The following is a 21,432-nucleotide window of genomic DNA, read 5'->3' on the forward strand; positions in this document are numbered from 1 at the left end:
GTTTTGGCAAAAGAAGCAAATTTTAATGCGGCAACAAGAGAAATGTGTAGGTTTTACTCAAAATTAGCCACTCGTGACACTTCTCTGAAAGTTACAAATGGTTAACAAGCCAAGCGAAAATAAATCGCTGCATTTTCAATGGAATTCTTTTTAGATACTAACCAAAGCAGAGGTGACAGATCTTTCTGAATGGTCACAATCGAAGTGTGGACATGGAATGGCCCCACTTAATATTTACAAAAAATTTGAATGTAGGCTTCAGTTTAGAATGGCGCTTCCCCTCCAGTGCTTGGAGTTTCCCTTACAGCACCTGCCAGCAGCTCCCACCACTACCTCTCTCCCACACGCGCCCTGCTGTCTGCACATCTACTGGCCACATTATTCTGTGTAGAATCTATATCTATATGCTTTCTGCTAGTAGCACTGAAATGACAAATAAAAAATGCCCACTAGCAATTAGTCCACAACTACCAACATACCAATTCCAGAAACTCTTTCACATCTTTTAACATACATAAATGACACAGTTGTAAATAAGCAGCACACAATGATATGAGAATTGTAAATAAGTGTTATTTTCCTGCATGACACTGAAACACTCTAATCACAGTCAGCCACCTAGCAATCTCAACAATATACACTCACAATTCAAAAACTACCACATATTTCTTGAAGTAACTTGAAAATAAGGTAATTCATTATCTATGTAGTTTCCATAGAGTTGTTTTATTAAGCAGCAGCTCCTACGTACAAACAATAGATGCAGCTTTCTTATCAGCAAATTAACACAGCGGCAGAATTTCCTCTCGTGCTATTTTAAGGAATGTTTTGAAGAAAGTCTGATGACTTACCCTCTGGTGGCAAGCGCTCAAGCACTCCAGGGCTCATTCTCAGATCAAACGGTTCCGATGGTGTGCTCAATATTTCGAGCCTCCTTGCCAGTGGCGTAGGGCGAGGTGGGGGAGGTGGAGGTGGGGGAGGCAGGGGCACCACTTGCTGGAGTGGTGCTGCTGCCACCGCAGGTTCTTCACCAGAGGCTGCTGACGGTGCAGGTGGAGGGTGGGGTAGCTGCTGCTGGCTGAGGCGTCTGTCGACTGCGTAATATAGGTCTGTGGGTTCGTCATTTCCCGAATCTCCATCATCAGTTTTCTATGGAAAAGACTGAACTACTTAATGATATACCACTGACATTCATTCAGTTAGTCTAAAGGTGGTCATAATTAATACGAGTAGAGTCAACAGTCAATAGCCTTTGCCTTTCTGGCATTTATTCAATAATAAGCAAACTGGTAGATGACAGATTGAAAACTAACACACAGTAACAATTGCTGCACATAATAAAAAATATTGATATGCTGCTATGAGATTCTTATGCAGAGCTCCGATTGGAAACATTGCGAACACATTTCCTAAACCATAACAAATTTCAGTTCACTGAGTGGCAAGTGCTCTCACAGACAAAAATACCACAGACTTGTTACATAGTGAGCATCATTTGCCACCACCAACAATACCATATCAACTACAATCAACTCGCTTTATGTAACAAGTGCCCAAATCCTCTGCCCTCTTTCATGGTTCTATGTATACTCTGTAAGTGGATTTGTATTCATACTAGGGTTTGAAAAATTATTCATATAAGCTAATATTATAAATCTGTCTGTGAGCTTCTGTCGACACCGTCATTCAAACATTTTCAATGATCAATGTATCAGTCCCTCTGCCGAGATTGAACAAAAAAGTCTACCATTGAAGAAGTTTGAAGACCAATATGACACAGCCTAACAACAGAAATGATTTTATTACCAATAATTTTATATAGTCTATGCAAACGTAATAATATGGGATTGTGGGTTCCTCTTATTTAATTCCCCAAACCAACATCTTCAGTGGGTGTCTTTATTCCAAAACATGAAAATTAACACTAAAGTAATTTTCATAATTCAGTCAATGTACTTCCTTAAACTGCTGAGTAATTCACACATCTTTTTTAAATATTAAGTAATCCTATCCTACTGTTTTTGGAGTGATATTGTAGTAGTATTTATTTTATGGTTATGTAAAACTGAAAAGTGTGAATTAAAATAACTTCCAAATTACTGCACATTAGGCAATATAAACCACATTTATACAACCAGGATACTTAATCATTTTAAATCAGTTTTTAGGATCACATATTCTCAGACATCGAAATATTTGCTACTTTTTTACTTTTTTTTCGTAAGGTTACTGATTAGTGTTACTGCGTACTGATTGATGCAGCTACAGCTAGTTAAGCCATCTACAGTATTTATAATTACTCTTCGCCCATTGACAATGTATTCTGAATTGCTATTGTTGTTGTCATGCTGTGTGTGCATTTGGCACAGTAAGTCAAGTAGCCAGTGGGAAGTTGGAATCCTTGCTTGCTAAATGAGGACTCCTGAGACGTGTTCGGATGAAACATATACAGTCTTACTATTCATGTATTGTGGCATATGAGACTACTAAATCTGGGTGCAGTTGCAATTGGTTTGGAATGAATAATAATTACTTTAACAAATCATACAATCTCGATCTGCTATTAAATATTATCAGCTGAACCCTTCATAGTCCACATTCCTAAAATTACTAAGAAAAGAAAGCATATAATTGGATATTTGGAGGTGAAGAGGAGTATCATAACAGAGCCTTTAATTAGTTACACCAATGGTAGTGTTGTATATGGAGCCCACTAACGATGACGTAACATCTTGGAACAATCTTCAGATCCAAAGACCGATTGGCAGTATCAATATATGGTGAGAGAATTTGAAATTTTCAATGGTGCCTCAATCTTTCAAGTAACAACAATGTCAAATCAGGAATATTATTAATGATCAAGAATGGTTAGCAGAAACTGAACTATAGAACCAACTGAAAATGAAGAGGTAAGTTTGAGCATACACACTGAATTGTGACAAGCAAGAACAGACAACTATCATGTTCATAATATAGGAAAAGAAGGTACAACAATTAAATTTTTAGAGATATGAATAAAAAATTGAAGGAAGATAGTTAGCAATGTGTGAGACACACACGTAGTTACTACACAGCAGCGCCTTGGATCAGCTCGTCACATCATCTGAAGCCTTTGGTCTGAAAATGACCTCATAGACCAAGACCAGTTAACACAATTAAAAGTAATGGAGGTTGGTAGCCCTGCGCCTGCTATACGGACGGCTGTGTCACAGCTCTCGTACAAGATAAGTAATTTAAGTAGTAATAAACTGTTTTTAACACTTTAAACTAATTAATTATGTTAATTATAGTTCTCTTCAAGCGTACCATTAAAGGTTTTTGTCTTATTCGCGTATTTTCACAGTAATCACGTAAAGTTCGTTTTGTTTACATATCGCGGCCAGGCCGAACTTTTGAGCTTTCAGATTAAACTTCATACCGCAATTTTAAGTGCATTTACTGATCGTTTAGTGTGCTAAATATGTTTTCTGCCCCTTTATATCTGCAGAGTATAGTCATCTCTTAAGTAATTTCCAGTAAAAAACTTCTGAACCACTGTTTACATAGTCGCGAGTAGGCCTAATTTTTCGTACACGTATTTTCATTGTTTTCCGGTAACTTAATTGTCTTTCTGTCACTGAAATCGATTTGTACCATGAGTGTAAAGTGCCTGACGTGCCGCAGAATCGTTAGCTCCGGGATCTGGTGTGATGGATGTAGTAACTTTTTTCAATGGGGCGATTGTAGTGGCATGGGAATTGGGAAAATGAGCGAGACTCATCAGTGGTTCTGTAGGCTATGCAGTAGAGATAGAAAGATTGTGGAACAGGAGGGGAAAATTGCTGCCCTTCAGGCTGAGTTAGATGAGGCTAGGCGAGAACTGGGCAGGTTAAGGGGGGAGAAGGGTAAACAGGGGTGGGAAGTTGGCAACAGGCATAAGGAACAGGCCAAGAAATTCTTCTGACAGCTTTGTTATTAATGTACAAAATAGGTTTGACCTGTTCCCTCAGTCAGAAACTGATGAGCCTCTCACAGATGTAGATGTAGACAGGGCTCAACAAGCTTTCAGCAGCAAATTGAATAAGAATGTAGGGAAGTCTGCAAAGAGAAAGAAAGTCTTGTTGCTAGGTAGTTCGCATGCTAGGGGTGTGGGTCAACTTCTGCAGGATGAATTAGGGTCAGAGTACCAGGTCACAAGTTTTTTCAAACCTAGTGCTGGACTGAGGCATGTTACAGAGGATTTAGGTTCACTATGTAGAGGCTTTACTAAGGAAGATTCTGTGGTTATTGTGGGTGGGACGGGCAACATTATTGACAGAGATCCGGGATACAGCATAGAGTGTGACCTGGCAAAGATTGCGTCAACATCGAGTCATACCAGTGTTGGGTTTGTGTCGGTTCTGGAGCGCCACGACCGACCTCATTTGAGCTCTTCTGTCAAGAGAGTTAATTTGGAGTTGGAACGGCTACTTGGATCTGGTGCGGGGTCACACATTGGTGTGGTTCCTGTTGATTCACTCTGTAGGTGGGACTATACTAGTCATGGCCTACACCTCAACAAGAAAGGGAAGGGTAAACTGGCTGGGCTGATAGCAGGAAACTTAAAGGGGGGAGGAACTACATCTTTTTAGTGTAAGATCAGTGTCCAGTGGGAAACTCAGCCAGGAAAGTACTAAAGATGTTGAAAAAGTTCAAGATACTCACAAAAGTAAAGCAAAAAATAATGTTAGTATATTTCATCAAAATATTGGGGGATTGAAGAATAAAATTGATGAGCTTCTGCTTTGTTTAGAAGATATAGAAACTGAGAATGTAATAGATGTACTATGCCCGTCTGGGCATCACATTGTCACTGATATGCAAAAGGTTAGCATCAATGGGTACAAATTAGCTGCACATGTAAGTAGAGATAATATGATGAGAGGAGGAGTTGCCATATATGTCAAAAGCTTCCACAGTGTAAAAAATTTAGAAACTAAAACATTTTGTGTAGAGCAACATATGGAAGCATGTGCCACTGAACTTAAACTAAATGATGGCACTTTCATAATTGTAACAGTGTATAGGTCCCCCTCAGGGAACTTCCAGCTATTTCTAGAAAACTTGGATGCTTTGTTGTGCTATCTGTCAGACAGGGGGAAGCAAATTATCATTTGTGGGGATTTCAATGTTGACTCCCTGAAAGAGTGTAATAGGAAGAATGACCTTGTAGTATTACTCAGTTCTTTCAATTTGAGCTCTGTCATTGATTTTCCTACTCGGATAACAAAGAACAGCAGTACATTAATAGATAACTATTTTATAGACCAAGATAAGTTTAAGGACATAAATGCTTATCCTGTTGAGAATGGTCTTTCAGATCATGGTGCACAGCTAGTTACAGTACATGACATAGCTCCATGCAGTATATCAAATCAGACTTTCAAAGCAGTGCATTCAATTAACAATATAAATATTGCAAACTTTAGGGAAAGCCTACAGCAACTAGACTGGGATGATGTGTATAAGGAGCCTGATGCAAACTTGAAATATAACTTATTTCACAATACATTTTTAAGGGTATTTGAAAACTGTTTTCCCAAGAAAATAGTTAAACATAATTCCAAGAAAACATATAAAAAACCATGGCTAACTAAAGGAATAAGAATATCTTGCAACCGTAAAAGAGAACTGTATCTAACAGCAAGAGGGAGTACTGACCCCAAAATTGTTCAATATTATAAAAACTATTGTGCGGTACTAAGAAAAGTTATTAAAAAGTCCAGAAGCATGTGTATCATGTCTGAGATCAGTAACTCTGATAATAAAATTAAAGCAATTTGGAATATTAGTGAAAGAGAAACAGGGCAACCAAGAGCACAGGAAGACTTTAGTGCCATAAAACTGAATGACAAGTGTACTAACAAACAATCAGAAATTGAAAATATTTTCAATAATCATTTTTTAAATGTTGTGGAGAAAATAGGATCTAGATCTTCACTATAAGAGGCAAGGCTACTAATAGAAGACGCCATACCTGTGCAGTTTGAAATAACTGTAATTCCACCAACCTCTCCCTCTGAAATCAGTAAAATAATAAACTCACTGAAAAGTAAAAGCTCTTAAGGAATTGATGGCATTTCCAGCAACGTACTTAAAGCTTATTCCCCACAGATAAGTAGGATTCTCAGCCACGTATGTAATAGCTCTTTGGAGCAGGGTGTTTTCCCCGATAGACTGAAATATGCCATTGTAAAACCATTGCATAAAAAGGGGGATACATCGGATGTGAACAACTACTGCCCAATCTCTCTTCTGACAGCTCTATCAAAAATTTTTGAGAAAGTAATGTATTCAAGAGTAGCCTCCCATATTTGTAAAAATAAAGTACTAACAAAATGTCAGTTTGGTTTTCAGAAAGGCTTTTCAACAGAAAATGCTATATACGCTTTCACTGATCAAATATTAAATGCTCTGAATAACCGGACATCACCCATTGGTATTTTTTGTGATCTCTCAAAGGCCTTTGATTGTGTAAATCATGGAATTCTTTTAGATAAGCTAAATCATTATGGTTTGAGGGGGGCAGTGCACAAATGGTTTAATTCATACTTAACTGGAAGAATGCAGAAAGTTGAAATAAGTGGTTTGTGTAATGTTAAAACAACAGCTGATTCCTCAAACTGGGGGGCTATCAAGTACGGGGTCCCGCAGGGTTCGGTCTTAGGTCCTTTACTGTTCTTGATATACATTAATGACTTACCATTCCACATTGATGAAGATGCAAAGTTAGTTCTTTTTGCTGATGATACAAGTATAGTAATAACATCCAAAAGCCAAGAACTAAGTGATGTAATTGTAAATGATGTTTTTCACAAAATTATTCAGTGGTTCTCAGCAAACGGACTCTCTTTAAATTTTGATAAAACACAGTATATACTGTTCCGTACAGTAAATGGCACAACTCCAGTAATAAATATAGACTTTGAACAGAAGTCTGTAGCTAAGGTAGAATTTTCAAAATTTTTAGGTGTGTCCATTGATGAGAGGTTAAACTGGAAGCAACACATTGATGGTCTGCTGAAACGTCTGAGTTCAGCTACGTATGCTATTAGGGTTATTGCAAATTTTGGTGATAAGAATCTCAGTAAATTAGCTTACTATGCCTACTTTCATTCACTGCTTTCGTATGGCATCATATTCTGGGGTAATTCATCGTTGAGTAGAAAAGTATTCATTGCTCAAAAACGTGTAATCAGAATAATTGCTGGAGCCCACCCACGGTCATCCTGTAGACATCTATTTAAGGATCTAGGGATCCTCACAGTAACCTCACAGTATATATATTCACTTATGAAATTTGTTGTTAATAATCCAGCCCAGTTCAAAAGTAATAGCAGTGTGCATAGCTATAACACCAGGAGAAAGGATGATCTTCACTATGCAGGGTTAAATCTGACTTTGGCACAGAAAGGGGTAAATTATGCTGCCACAAAAGTCTTTGGTCACCTACCAAACAGCATCAAAAGCCTGACAGATAGCCAACTAACATTTAAAAATAAGTTAAAAGAATTTCTAGATGACAACTCCTTCTACTCATTGGCTGAATTTTTAGATATAAATTAAGTGGGGGGAAAAAAAACCTTAAACATTAGTGTCACGCAATATTTTGTGTAATGTAATATCTTGTACAGACATATTTTATTAACCGACACGTTCCACATCATTACGAAGTGTTGTATTCATGATCTATGGAACAAGTATTAATCTAATCTAATCTTGTGATCTGTACTGTTTCTTATTATTAAGATATTCAAAAGTTGTTTCATAATAATAAAAAACTGAGGGCAGATAATCAAAAGTTTGTTGCAGGTTAGCAAAACTCTTTTTATTACTTAGGGAATAACCCGTAACACAAAATGACATTCTAATGACAGTGAAAGCGAACAACAGAATAAATAATGTAGCTGGAAAAACAAGAATAAGTATATATCATACGCAGTATCAGAGATGTTGTTGCATAGAATCTTTCACTAGTGCATAGCACTAAATTTTACAAATATACACTGTACAGTAGCTTGTGTACACTTCACTACTCCCCCCTAGTGTCACTGATACTTCTCGTTGAACCTGAGGCGTCGTCCGAACCCGGTGATAACAGGTTGCATACTAGTTACAGCTGGTTTCCTGGTGGTGGACTTCAATGGCCAGGCAACAGGTCATGTACTGGTGGTGGACTCTGATGACTGTTGCAGCTGCTTCACAGTGCATGGTGAGATAGTAGATGTACTTGTCGTGTCTGTGGTGGGTGCAGCTGGGTCATGATCTGTGGTACTTACACAAAAGGCTGGCTTAAAAGGCTGGCTTATGTCTATCAACATTGATGACCATTGGTGTGCCCGTTATGTCAATGGCAAACTGCACAGTATGGTCCATCATAGGGTGGCTGCAGCGGCTTGCGCATCACGTTATTGCAAATAAAAACATAGTGACAATCATATAGCTCGTCGAACATGAACGGGCGATGGTTCGGCTGATCCCTCCGCACCACCGGACGTAGCTATCACATCTGTGTGCGCAGCTTATTCACAAACTCTGACAGGTCAATGGATTCATTTTGTACATGGTGAAGAACTCACCAGGAAGGCATATAGGTTGACCATATATGAGCTCCGCTGTAGTTGCTTGGAGGTCTTCTTTCAGAGATGCATTTAGACGTAAGAGAATGATAGGTGCCATCTCTGTCCACCATTGTGGATCATGGCATTGCAGCGGTGCTTTGAGCTGGTGGTGCACATGCTCAACTGAACTGTTTGCCACTGGGTGATACGCTCTGGTCCTGATTCGCTTCATGCCAAGTAAGACAGCAAGTGCTATGAAGAGAGAGGATTCAAATTGTCGCCCCTGGTCAGTTGTGATCTGCAGGGGTATGTGGAAACGGGCAATCCACCCACGAAAGAATGTGGTCGCAACAGATTCAGCAGCTATATCATTTACCAGAAATACTCCAGGCCAGCATGTATAATGGACTATAGCTGTGAGACAGTAATTGTACCCTTCCGACAGCGGTAAAGGTCCTATGAGATCTAAATGTACGTGTTCAAACTGTAGATTTGGAGGGATGAAGCTGCGAAGCGGTGATCTGACATGTCTGATAATTTTATTGCATTGACAAGCCATACACTGTCACACAAATTGCTTACAATCTCTACCCATATGCAGCCAGACGAACACTCACTTCACCATGTTTGCTGTGGTTCTAACACCTGGGTTCCACATGTCGTACAATGAGAAAATAGCCTGTTGCCGGAAGTTTGCAGTAACGAATGGCCATGGTCTGTAATTGACAACGTCACAATATTGCTCAACAGCTGACGGTAGCATGATGTAGCGGAGTTGTATGCCCGACGGCTGCGTCAACAAATCACGTAATTCATCGTCCAATTGTTGTGCCGACGCGAGAGCTTCAAAGTCAATTGCTTCAGAAATAAAGCAAGAGCATGTCAGCTGGTACGTTCAGTTCGCCTTCGACATGAATGATGCTAATCGTAAATCGATCAATGAAATCAAGATGTCGAAGCTGTCGTGGTGAAGCTTTAGCTGGGTGCTGTCAGAAAGCATATATTAGTGGCTTGTGATCCGTTACCAAAACAAACCAAACTGCTGTCCCTCTAACACGTGTCAGAACTTCTTGACAGATGCATAGGCAGCATACAGCTCACAGTCATATGTTGACCACTTTTGCTGTGAAAGTGACAACTTTTTGCTGAAGTAGGCTAATGAGTGCCAGTGTCCATCCATGCATTGTTGTAGTGCAGCACCGATTGAGGAGGTGGATGCATCAACCTTCAGACCAAGTTGCACCTGCGGCACTGGGTGCGCCAAGAGTGCTGCTTCAGCAATGGCAGTCTTCAAATCAGGAAATGCCGTTTCAGATTCTAGACTCCACTGAAGTTTATCCTTTGGTCTCGGCTTGCCTCATATTAATTTGTTCAGTGGTGCAGCTAGGTGGGCGTGGTTACGGACGAAACAATGATGGAAGTTCCTTGATTGTAGTAGGTCCTGGAAAACCAAGTATTGTGTACCTTCTCTTTTGATGGCCAAATTCCTTGAGCATTAATGATACTGCCAAGAAATTGAACTTCTGCAGCCCCAAAGACACATTTGGACAGATTAATAATGAGGCCATGGTCATGTAGACGAGTAAAGAGTTGTCGTAGGTGTGACAGATGTTCAGCTTCTGAGCACAACATGGCCAAAACATCATCTATGTATACACAGCAATAATCCAAGTCACGTGAGACCTCATCCATAAATCTCTGGAATGTCTGACCAGCATTACATAGCATGAAAGGCACGCGAGTAAACTCAAACAACCCAAAAGATGTGCATAGAGCAGTCTTAGAAACACCGTCTGGTGCCACTGGCATAGGGTACCGGTCTGGAATCGTTCTTGCATTCAGCTGTCGATAGTCTCCGCAAGGATGCCATCCATTGTTCTTTTTTTGTATCACATGTAGGGGGGAAGGCCAACTACTACTAGACAGACAACAGATCCCTGTGTGAGCATGGATACGAATTCCTGTTTAACCACTTTCAATTTCTGTGGTGTTAAACGACGTGGTCAAAATGTAGTGCACTGTGGAGTGCTGCAAGGGAGCTAGTGTGGGAGCTTGACACGTGATCTTGGGAAACTGTTTCAGAAGTTCGATAAACAGAGAATTTCCAATTATCACTCTGATGCTAGCAGTGCCCAGCAGGTGTCGATGCCAGAGGTCAGGCACAAGTCCATAAGAAGATAGTAAATCAGCCCCCAGTATAGGAAGTGTGGTGTCTGCCACAACAAACTGCCACTCAAGCATGCGTCATAGGCCTAGGTTTAACACTAATGTGGTAAAACCATATGTAGCCATTGTAGAACCATTGGCTGCAAAAAAGTGGTAACCATCACACCTATGAGGTGGCAAACGGGCAGATGGGTAAAGCGATACATCTGCACCTGTGTCTACTAGGAACTGTAATTTCGTACCTTGGTCTGTGATACACAATTGACGGCTGCCGCTCGGGGCACCAGTGGCCTTCATCACTGAGCTCCTGTTGCATTTCCCTGCTCACAAGGTGGGCTACACTTTCATGCCTCAGACCCAAATCATCAGTAGTACCAACATACTTTCGTAGCCGAAGGTGAGCTACTGCATTTGCTGGGAGAGTGGCAGCGACGAGATCAGCGACTGTTGTTCTGAGTTCACATTGCAGTGACTTGTGTGGAAAGTTCAGTGACCTGAGCTTGTAGTGTAGCAAAACTGCTGTCCGTCTGCAGTTGTGGGCTAACTGTTGCAACACAAACAGATGGATACATTTCAGATATTCTATCGGCAGGCGATGGCCCAACTCTTCGATATGAAGGAGTTTTTCCAGCCTTTTCACCTCAGACTGCGAAAGTCGTGTGATTAGGGCACTCTTAATTGCCGAATATTGGTCCACACTCGGTGGTGAAGGTAGAATATCCTGCACCCCCAGTGCCATTTCTTCGCTGAGTGCTGCCACAACATAACTATATTTTGTATGGTCTGCAGTGACTTGTGCTAGGAAAAATTGGCTTTCCAACTGCGCAAACCATAGCATACGATTTTTCTCTCAGAACGGCAGTGGTTTTACTCTGACATGGTTTATAATTGCATCAGCAGGTGCATCTGCTAGTGGTGCAAGAACTTGATCTACCATCATAGTAACATTGCAGAATCAGTAGGCAACAGATGCGTGACGTGGCTGCCGTGGAATGTGGAAGATGCACGACGCGGTTGACGTGACTATACGTTTTGCAATGCGGCACGGTACAGAGCGCAAATGTGTGTCAAATCAAACTCCGGTGACCGTCAAACATCACGCCGAGGTCACCAACTGTCGCAGGTTAGCAAAACTCTTTTTATAATTTTAAGAATAACCCGTAACACAAAATGACATTTGAGTGACAGAGCAAACAAACAACAGAATAAATAATACAGCTGGAAAACAAAGAATAAACACAGATCATAGAATGTCTCAGAGATGTTGTTGCGTGGAATCTTTCACTTGTGTGTAGCACTAAATGTTACACATAAACACCGTACACTAGCTTGCGTACTCTTCAAGGTGAATCAAGACCTGAAGGCAGATATTCAAAAGTTAAATAATAATGATTGAAAACTGAGGGTGGAGATAAAGTAGCTCAAGGGTGAAATTCACAAAATGTTGGACCAACAGGGAATTGACATTTTTAATGACATGAAAAATCAGTTCAATAAATGTAGGATAGAATACAGCGAATCATTCAACATGCAATAATCTGATGCAAGTGCGAGGTTAAGGAACAATATCACAGAATGTGACCAAAACACAGGCCCAAGTAAACTCACAACATAAAACTGTGAAACAAGCTCTAATGGACAGGGTGGTAGTGAATAACGAAGTAGTTTGTGCACAAAATGTGTGCAAACAAAATAAAAATTCTGTCATTCAAGCATATCTTGTGTGCAACAACACTACTTTGATTTACAATCAAAAGTAAAGGAACTGGAAGAAAAAAATAACAAAAAATGTAAAAAATTGCAACACGCCATTTGATATGTACTTAATTCAATGAAAAGCAGAAACGTTAATGCAATAAAATTGTGATGTGGGCTGTTGCATGAAACTATCGTTGATAACATGCTCAGTCAAAGGCAATTTAAAGAATTCAACTCACACAAACAATTACATCCAGTTGATTTCATGAAACAATTTTGATTTGCCTTCTTTTGAATTCAGAATGAGCCAGAAAAAATTGGTTTTTATGCATGGCACAACAGTGCAGCTGCTAGAAAGTGGGGAAACTGTATGGCTGATGAATACACTGTATTTGCAGACTTTGAAAATGCTTTCTTGCACAGATATCAGTAACGAGAAAAACAGCGGGAGATCAAAGAAAAATTATTTTGAATGCACAACTACAATTGCAATGAAGGGTCAAATTCCTTCAGAAATACTAGGACTGAAATAGTTATCTGGATAACCCCATCAGCAATGATGATCTGATTATAATTTTGATAAAACATTTGCCACGGAAAGTATAAAGACAGACAGCTTCACAAATGTTTGACAATTTCATCACACTATTACGAGTTGTTGACCATTTAGAAGATACTGACATCGAGGGAGCGCTGAATGAGTCTGAACAAAGCACAACTTGTCGCAATGAACATTTTCAATGACATGATGCACTTCAGCAAGATAATTTTGTGCAATTGCCGTGGAATCATCAAAGCAGTAATTGACTGAGATACAATGAAACATGAAGAAATTACCACTCACAGAATTATGTGTGTAATAATGATCATTTTACAAACAACAAGAGGAGGGAAACTGATTTTGAAAGTCAGAACCAACAGGCAGTGCAAGATAGAAGATTTCAGGACATTTGCCTCTCCCAGATAGAGATAACAGGCATCGACAAAATCAGCACACATTGGTAAGCTAAACTTACATTTCAGAAGGGAATAATCCCCATACTACAGAACAACATTATGGATTGGGTTATCATACTGACAAAACATTACTGTCTGTTGTTGAAGTTAATGTTTGTGGTAAGTAGATTCCAGCTTTACTCAATTCTGAGGGCAAAATGGCAGCTAAGTGAAGAATCGTTTTGAGCAACTTAAAGTAATTACCAAAATATCGGTTTTCTCTGTAAACAGTGTGCATATAGTTACTATTATTGGAAACCAGAGCCATGCTATAGTGAGACATTCTCTTCTCCAATTTCAATTGCCTAGTGAATATTTTGAGGCAAGTGCCTTAACCATTGACTCCTTATGTAAGAATGTATTTTGGTTGGCTGAGAGAAAGTGTGAAATAGATTCTGAGAGGAATGTTTAATAGTACAAAGTATAGCGGATCTGTAAGTTAGTTTTAGTGGATTTATTAATAGTAATGATGAAGCTACTGATGCTACACTATGAATCATTAAAAAGAACATTGATTATGACATCAAGGAACCACTTTATGTAGAAAATCCACTATCTATATCTACACATGTGGATGAAGTAAGGAAAAGTGATGTTCAGAACATGTTCAGGAGAAGATAGGCTGCTTAACTGGCTTGCTGGAATCTCAAATGGAAGAGCTATATGAAGTTTTGCAAATGTACACCAATTTCTTCTTAGAGAAGCCTAGATTAACCAAGAGATGCAAATGTCAGATGACAGTCAAAACCTCATGAACCTTTTTGGATGAAATTATATCCTGTTCTGCTTTCCAAAACAGGAGTTGCGAAAAAGAAATTCATAGGTTGTTACATAAATATATAATTGAGCAGCTGGATAATGAGTATAGTAATACCATACATGCAGCGACCATGATAGGTGGTTCTGTTAGACTGGATGCACAAGTACTTAATAAGTTGTTATACCACAATGTTACAAACCTAAAAGTACTGAAGAGATTTTACAACAGTTCAACAGTACAAAGCACCTTAGCAGTCTCAATCTTACCAGTAGCTATTTGCACCATGAACCAGAAAATACTAGCAGAGAAAACACATCATTTCCCCACAGAAGATAGTGTTATCACTTCAAGCATATGTGTTTTGCACTCAACATTTCTAACGCAGCCTTCCCACATAACTCAGATAATGTTTTAGAGATCATCTGTTGCAGCACATGGTGTGTTACTTGGGCAACTGCCTCAAAGTCATGGGAAGAGCCTCAAAGTAATGGGAAGAGCAACTGGATACTTAGGAGGAAATATGTAAAATTCAAGAAACACTCTTGATCTGAAAAAGGTGGAATTTGCAAAGACAAGTATTCAATATTTACACTATATATCACCATAAGGAGTCAAGTTGCATCTGAAAAAATTAGCAGCTTTTAGAGATCTTCCAGCACCCACATGTACAGAACAACTGCAGGCATTTCTCAGATTCTGCAATTTTTATCACTGATTTGTCTAAGAACATAGTTTAATACCATCAGCACGATTACAGCTTGTTAACTTGGATGTGGCAATTCCTCAGCAGAAAGAATTTGGTGAGATCCAAGAGCAATTATTAACCAAATCATTATTACATCTCAATTTGGATAAACACTTTTATCTTGGAACTGACTCCACTGAATACAGCATCAGAGCTCATCTATACCAGTTAACCATCATAAACAAAAAGAAAGAACAGCATACAAGTGCTTTTGCAAGTCGAGTAGTTATTTCATGGGAGAGGGAATACAGCATAACAGAAACAGAAGAATTAGCAAAATGAGGGGTTTTGAGAGATTTCAAGTCTAGGAGAGATCATAAGACCTTGGCATTTGTGCAGAAATAAAATCTTATGCACAACCACATTTCTAAATGGGCACTAGCACTGCAAAAGTTCGACTCTGAAATTAAATATTTACTGTGAAGTCTAATCATGTGCAGATGTAGTACCCCTCTTCCATCCAACCTGGAGGACATCTACACAGAAAGCCCAAGCTGCAATTAACTTCATAAAAGGAGTAGAAGGCAAAATACAGATCAAGTATAAATGCCAAGATAAAAAATGAAGAAAAGATTAGAAGTTATTACCTTGTTCATAACGATATTTTGTGTTAAGGTTCTAAACTCAATGCACAATCACTGGAAATATATCTCCCTAACCATCAAGCAGAAAATTTAATCAAGTATATCCACTTCGGTCATATCAACATTTTGTTCCAAAGAAGTGCATATAAAAATTACGAGAACAGGTTGTTTAGACACAAAAAGTCTGGGGGATCTTAAAAAAATGTGATTTCTGCAAGTGCACAAAAATATCTATGACACAGCAAACAGGGCTAATACACAGTTCCTCAGTCAACTGATGAAATTGTAGCACTGGAATCGTTTGGACCACTTCCAGAATCTAAAGTGAACTTTTCATACATTCTGATTTTTGTAGAACCATTCTTCAAGTTCGTTCGATTCTTTCCACTACAAAAGGCAAATAACAAAATTGTCACTAAGAAGTTCAAGGAAGAATGCCTTCTCATAAACAACATATCATGATTTTGATTAAACAATCGGAATGTGTTCATCCAAGAACAAGTTCAACATACCTTAATTTCAACCTATCATTCAGCATCAACAGTCATCAAAACTGAATACAAAAACCAATGAGCTTTGAAGGTGTCATTAATAGTTTCACTCACGAAAGCATTGGAGCTCCACTGTGTACTGTTTTACTCGGCAATAAGCTCGACAACATTTTTGAAGAAATTAATTGCCATGATCGCCAACAGATATCATAACAAGAAAGTCAAATGGCATTAGGGTAAATGAAGAATAAAGTATTGGTTAGGAATCTAGTATGTGATAAATTAGTTTGGCCAACTATCTACAAATCAAATGACTATGTACTGATTAGATATCACACAAACTCATCGAAAATAGGGGATGAAATAAAGAAATTCTGCCATTATTATCTGGGACCATTTCATATTGCAAGTGTTATTCACCCAAATCCTGTGTTATTAGAATATCTGAATGCAGAGAAGTGTTTCACAATCCATCATGCAGAAAATATAAAACAATTTTGTTTATCGAAGAACAAGAAAAACTTGTGAGAACATTTTAAAATTTGTGGTGAATCTCTTTATGTTTAATGTTCTCATAAATGTGAGTGTAATAGACTGCTTGAGAATCCTCCCAGTGGTAGAGTGTAATAGACTGGTTGAGAACCCTCCCTGTGACAGTGTACTAAAATCAATCTTTGTACTGTTTCAAGCTATTTTGTGTGTTATTAGTACTCACATATTCGATGGCATGGGTAGTGCAGGCTTTGTTTTAATATTATATGACTGCCTGTTTTTCTTTTTATTATTCATAAGTACTGATGCATGGCACTATGTTACTGCTTTCTCATTCAGTGCAAGGACTCGTGGGAGAGATGTGACATTGGCTTACGTGATACCATAAACTGACATGCCCCCATTACATGGCAATGTCACTCATGACTGCGGGGAATATGTTGCACACTGATCTATCCACTAAAGGAAGGAAGGGCGTCAGTGTGTTGGTATACATATCCACGATGGCTGCGTGATGCCGTAAAGACTTCAGTTGCATGTGACAAACCAAGTGCCTGTTAAGTTCTTTACAAAGTAAAACATCTTTGAGTAAAGTGAATAGTTAAAATAAAATAGTGCAATGTAAAATGTGTTCATGCCTGGATACTCAAAACTCTGCAGTATTCATGTACAAATGTGTGTTCACTCAAGTGAGCTGTCTGCCACAAATTGTCTCAGCCCCCTTCTACTTTCTTTCTTCTTTACTAATTTTTAATGTTTATGTGAATAATTTAAAAAAATAATTCATCTTGCTTGTACATTTCATACAGTACATAATTAATCTTGCTACACGGCTATGTAAGAATCTGATTTTTGTTCACAATGATGATAAGTATTTGATGATGATCTTCTTTAAGTACGCACTTCAGAACATAATAAGGTTGTTTCATAAGAGGGACAATAATTTCATGATTTTAAGTTTATTACTTTCTTTGTGGAGAGGCATTTGAAGAGTAGGTGGAAAAACAATTCTATGCTACATTGGAATTGGTAGATAGAAGATTAACTTCACATACATTTGTAGTCATTTTGTTAATTACATTATGTTAATAACAATATTTCTTAAATGTCTAATTATGTACATGTATTTGTTTTTATAGAATGATAGTTAAAGATTTTCACACTAAAATGTGTCTATCATTTAACAGCTACCCTCATGTTAATTACTACGAGTGCTACCCAGAAAGTAATAGATGTTTTGCAATAAAAATTCAACGATATGAAAAAACCAAACTTCATTACAGATTTTAAAGGTACACTCTTAAGCTATTTTTCTACATAATCACCATTCAAATTGAGGCACTTATCATACTACAGTCATGTTTTTTTCAGTTCAGTCTCTGTAGAAATCTGTCCCCTGTGATTGCAACTGCTGGTTTACACTAGCACGCAGTTCGGTGTCAGTATCAATTGCTGTGTATGGTGAGCCATGTCTTCATTGCTGGGAAGAGGTGGAGTCGCTTGGCACCAAATCCGAGCTGTATGGCGCATGATCAAACACTCCCACCCAAAACCCCGTAGAAGCTCTCAGGTACAACTGGCCTTGAGTGGACATGCATTGTCATGGAAAAACAAAACTTTTGTACTAAGTTTTCCCCGGTGTTTATTTTGTACCACCCACCTTAACTTTGTCACTGTATAATGGTATCTCTTTGAGTTAACTGTTGAGCAGTTCACGAAAATAGACATGAACCACTCCCTTAGAGTCCTAAAACACAGTAGTCATGACCTCTCTCGCTGAAAGCATTTACAAACACTTCCTTCATTTCTTGGGAGAATTTTTCTTTTGCTTCACAAATGACATGCTTCATCCAGGTCTTGTCCCCCGTTATGATACAATCAATAACTTTGTTACCATTTTTGGCAGAATATTCAAGGAAGGTAAGTGCTGCAGCCAGTCTCTGCTTTGTGTGGTCTTCTGTTAGGATATTGGGAACCCATCCAGCACAAAATTTTTGCTAACCAAGCTTCTCCGCCACAATTTCATGCAGTAAACTCTGTGAAACTTTGGGAAAAATGTTGCAAAAATTCCATAATTGTGAAACGACGATTTTCACAAATTTTGTCATTGACTTCCATCACCAGTTCATGAGTCACAAGATTATGCTTACCACCACAGTCCTCATCATCAACATTGGTATGGCCATTTTTAAAAATCAATGCACCATTGCCTCACACAGTTTTCACTCATTGTCTCTTTTTCACACACATCACAAATGTCATGATAAATTTAAGTTTGAAACTTCCTGGCAGATTAAAACTGTGTGCCCGACCAAGACTCGAACTCGGGACCTTTGCCTTTCGCGGGCAAGTGCTCTACCAACTGAGCTACCGAAGCACAACTCACGCCCGGCACTCACAGCTTTACTTCTGCCAGTACCTCGTCTCCTACCTTCCAAACTTTACAGAAGCTCTCCTGCGAACCTTGCAGAACTAGCACTCCTGAAAGAAAGAATATTGCGGAGACATGGCTTAGCCACAGCCTGGGGGATGTTTCCAGAATGAGATTTTCACTCTGCAGCGGAGTGTGCGCTGATATGAAACTTCCTGGCGGATTAAAACTGTGTGCCCGACCGAGACTCGAACTCGGGACCTTTGCCTTTCGCGGGCAAGTGCTGTACCAACTGAGCTACAGAAGCACGACTCACGCCCGGTACTCACAGTACCCCCAGGCTGTGGCTAAGCCATGTCTCCGCAATATCCTTTCTTTCAGGAGTGCTAGTTCTGCAAGGTTCGCAGGAGAGCTTCTGTAAAGTTTGGAAGGTAGGAGACGAGGTACTGGCAGAAGTAAAGCTGTGAGTACCAGGCGTGAGTCGTGCTTTGGTAGCTCAGCTGGTAGAGCACTTGCCCGCGAAAGGCAAAGGTCCCGAGTTCGAGTCTCGGTCGGGCACACAGTTTTAATCCGCCAGGAAGTTTCATATCAGCGCACACTCCACTGCAGAGTGAAAATCTCATTCTGGAAACATCCCCCAGGCTGTGGCTAAGCCATGTCTCTGCAATATTCTTTCTTTCAGGAGTGCTAGTTCTGCAAGGTTCGCAGGAGAGCTTCTGTAAAGTTTGGAAGGTAGGAGACGAGGTACTGGCAGAAGTAAAGCTGTGAGTACCGGGCGTGAGTCGTGCTTCGGTAGCTCAGTTGGTAGAGCACTTGCCCGCGAAAGGCAAAGGTCCCGAGTTCGAGTCTCGGTCGGGCACACAGTTTTAATCTGCCAGGAAGTTTCATATCAGCGCACACTCCGCTGCAGAGTGAAAATCTCATTCTGGAAATTTAAGTTTGTTTGCATTTTCTTGCTAACACTAACCTACTCACAGAACACATCTCACAAGTGGCAAGATTTTCTATTGCAGCACACATTTTGACATGATACAGAAAGCAAAGTAGCAGGGACACATATCATATGCTGCCACTGCTGGATGTGTACTGAGTGTAGGAATGTTATGGTAATGAGAAGATGGCTGTAGCCCCACCCACAACCATGACAATGACAGGCCAAAACGTCTGTTACTTTCAGGGTAGCTCTTGTCTATGATAAACAAGTTCTGTAAACAACTGCATTTTTTACTTTCCTCCACTTATGTTTTTCTTGAACATCACAATTCAAAGATTTTTCTTGGACATTGTACTGTACTTGTCTTCTGAAGTTCTGTTTGCACAGAGCAGTGTCTGTTAAGTGTACATAATTTTATGTGTATATTAATTTACCATCTTATAGTCTTAACTTATCATTCCTTTCCTATGTACTGGGGTCCTACTTTAGTTAATTTCACACTGAAACTTCTAAGTCTCCATAAACTTCCAAGTGAAAATTATTTTTTGAAATGGGGATGTGTGAGGATACTATTTCCTGAAATCTGAATATTTGCTGCTTTTTTGACATTTTCTGTATTCCTTAGCATTACTGTACACTGATTATTACAGGTTGCGGCAGTCAAACCTGCATTTATTATTAGTGCGCGGAAGCATCAGAAGTAGTGCGGCGGGGGGGGTGGGGGGTGGGGGGGGTGGGGTTGAGTAACCAAGGTCACCAATGTGTTCCTCAAAACAAAGCATTTCAGTATCAATGGAGCAGTGGACTAAGCAACAACAGTCGTTTGCAGTGAAAGCGTTCTACCAAAGTGGTAGCTATGTAGCCACTCAGCGTCATTCCCAGGTGCATTTTCAAATTAATTGTAATAGGCCAGTGCCTTTGGTTAATGGAATAAAAATTTGGGTCAAAAACTTTGAAAACGTAGGTGAAACAACAAGGAAAAGAGATGGCAGAGCAAAGACAGTGCATACTCCCAAGAATGTGGAACGTGTAAGAATTGCAGTGGAAAGAAGCCCCCAGAGATCAGCGTGTAGACAGAGTATTGCACTTGGAATTTCTGATAGGACTGTCCAAAGGGTTTTGAGGTTGGACTTACATCACCACCCATACAAAATCCAAGTGGTTAACGCTTTTAATAATAACGACTTTGTGGTCCGACAGCATTTCTGTGGAAATCTTTTGCAAATGACTGAAGAAAATGAGGAGCTCGTTCACAACCTCTGGATGAGTGACGAGGCAAATTTTCACCTCAGTGGATATGTGAACAAACAGAACTTTAGATAGTCTTTTGCAAATGACTGAAGAAAACGAGGAGCTTGTTCACAATCTCTGGATGAGTGACAAGGCAAATTTTCACCTCAGTGGATATGTGAACTAACAGAACTTTAGATATTGGAGTGATCAGAACCCTCACCAACCCCATGAAAAACCCCTGCACTCAACCAAGGTAACAGTTTGGTGTGCAATGTCCTCATCAGGAATAATAGGCCCTTATTTTTTTTGAGAACGAAAGAGGGCAATCTGTTACCGTGAATGCTGAGCACTATTCAACAACGTTAAGGACACCTTCATACCTC

At 39.5% G+C, this 21,432-nt stretch overlaps 1 protein-coding gene across 1 annotated transcript in view; it reads right to left on the bottom strand.

Moving 5' to 3' along the window:
- The window catches only part of LOC126262492 (uncharacterized), a 93,079-nt gene that overhangs the window by 29,476 nt on the left and 42,171 nt on the right, over positions 1-21,432 (bottom strand). The window contains exon 3 of the mRNA XM_049959157.1: positions 852-1,149. Coding sequence (XP_049815114.1) covers positions 852-1,149 — 298 coding nt within the window. The remainder of the gene's footprint in view (positions 1-851; positions 1,150-21,432) is intronic.

This window comes from Schistocerca nitens, chromosome 6 (assembly GCF_023898315.1).
Source record: "Schistocerca nitens isolate TAMUIC-IGC-003100 chromosome 6, iqSchNite1.1, whole genome shotgun sequence".
Taxonomy (NCBI): Eukaryota; Metazoa; Arthropoda; class Insecta; order Orthoptera; family Acrididae; genus Schistocerca; species Schistocerca nitens.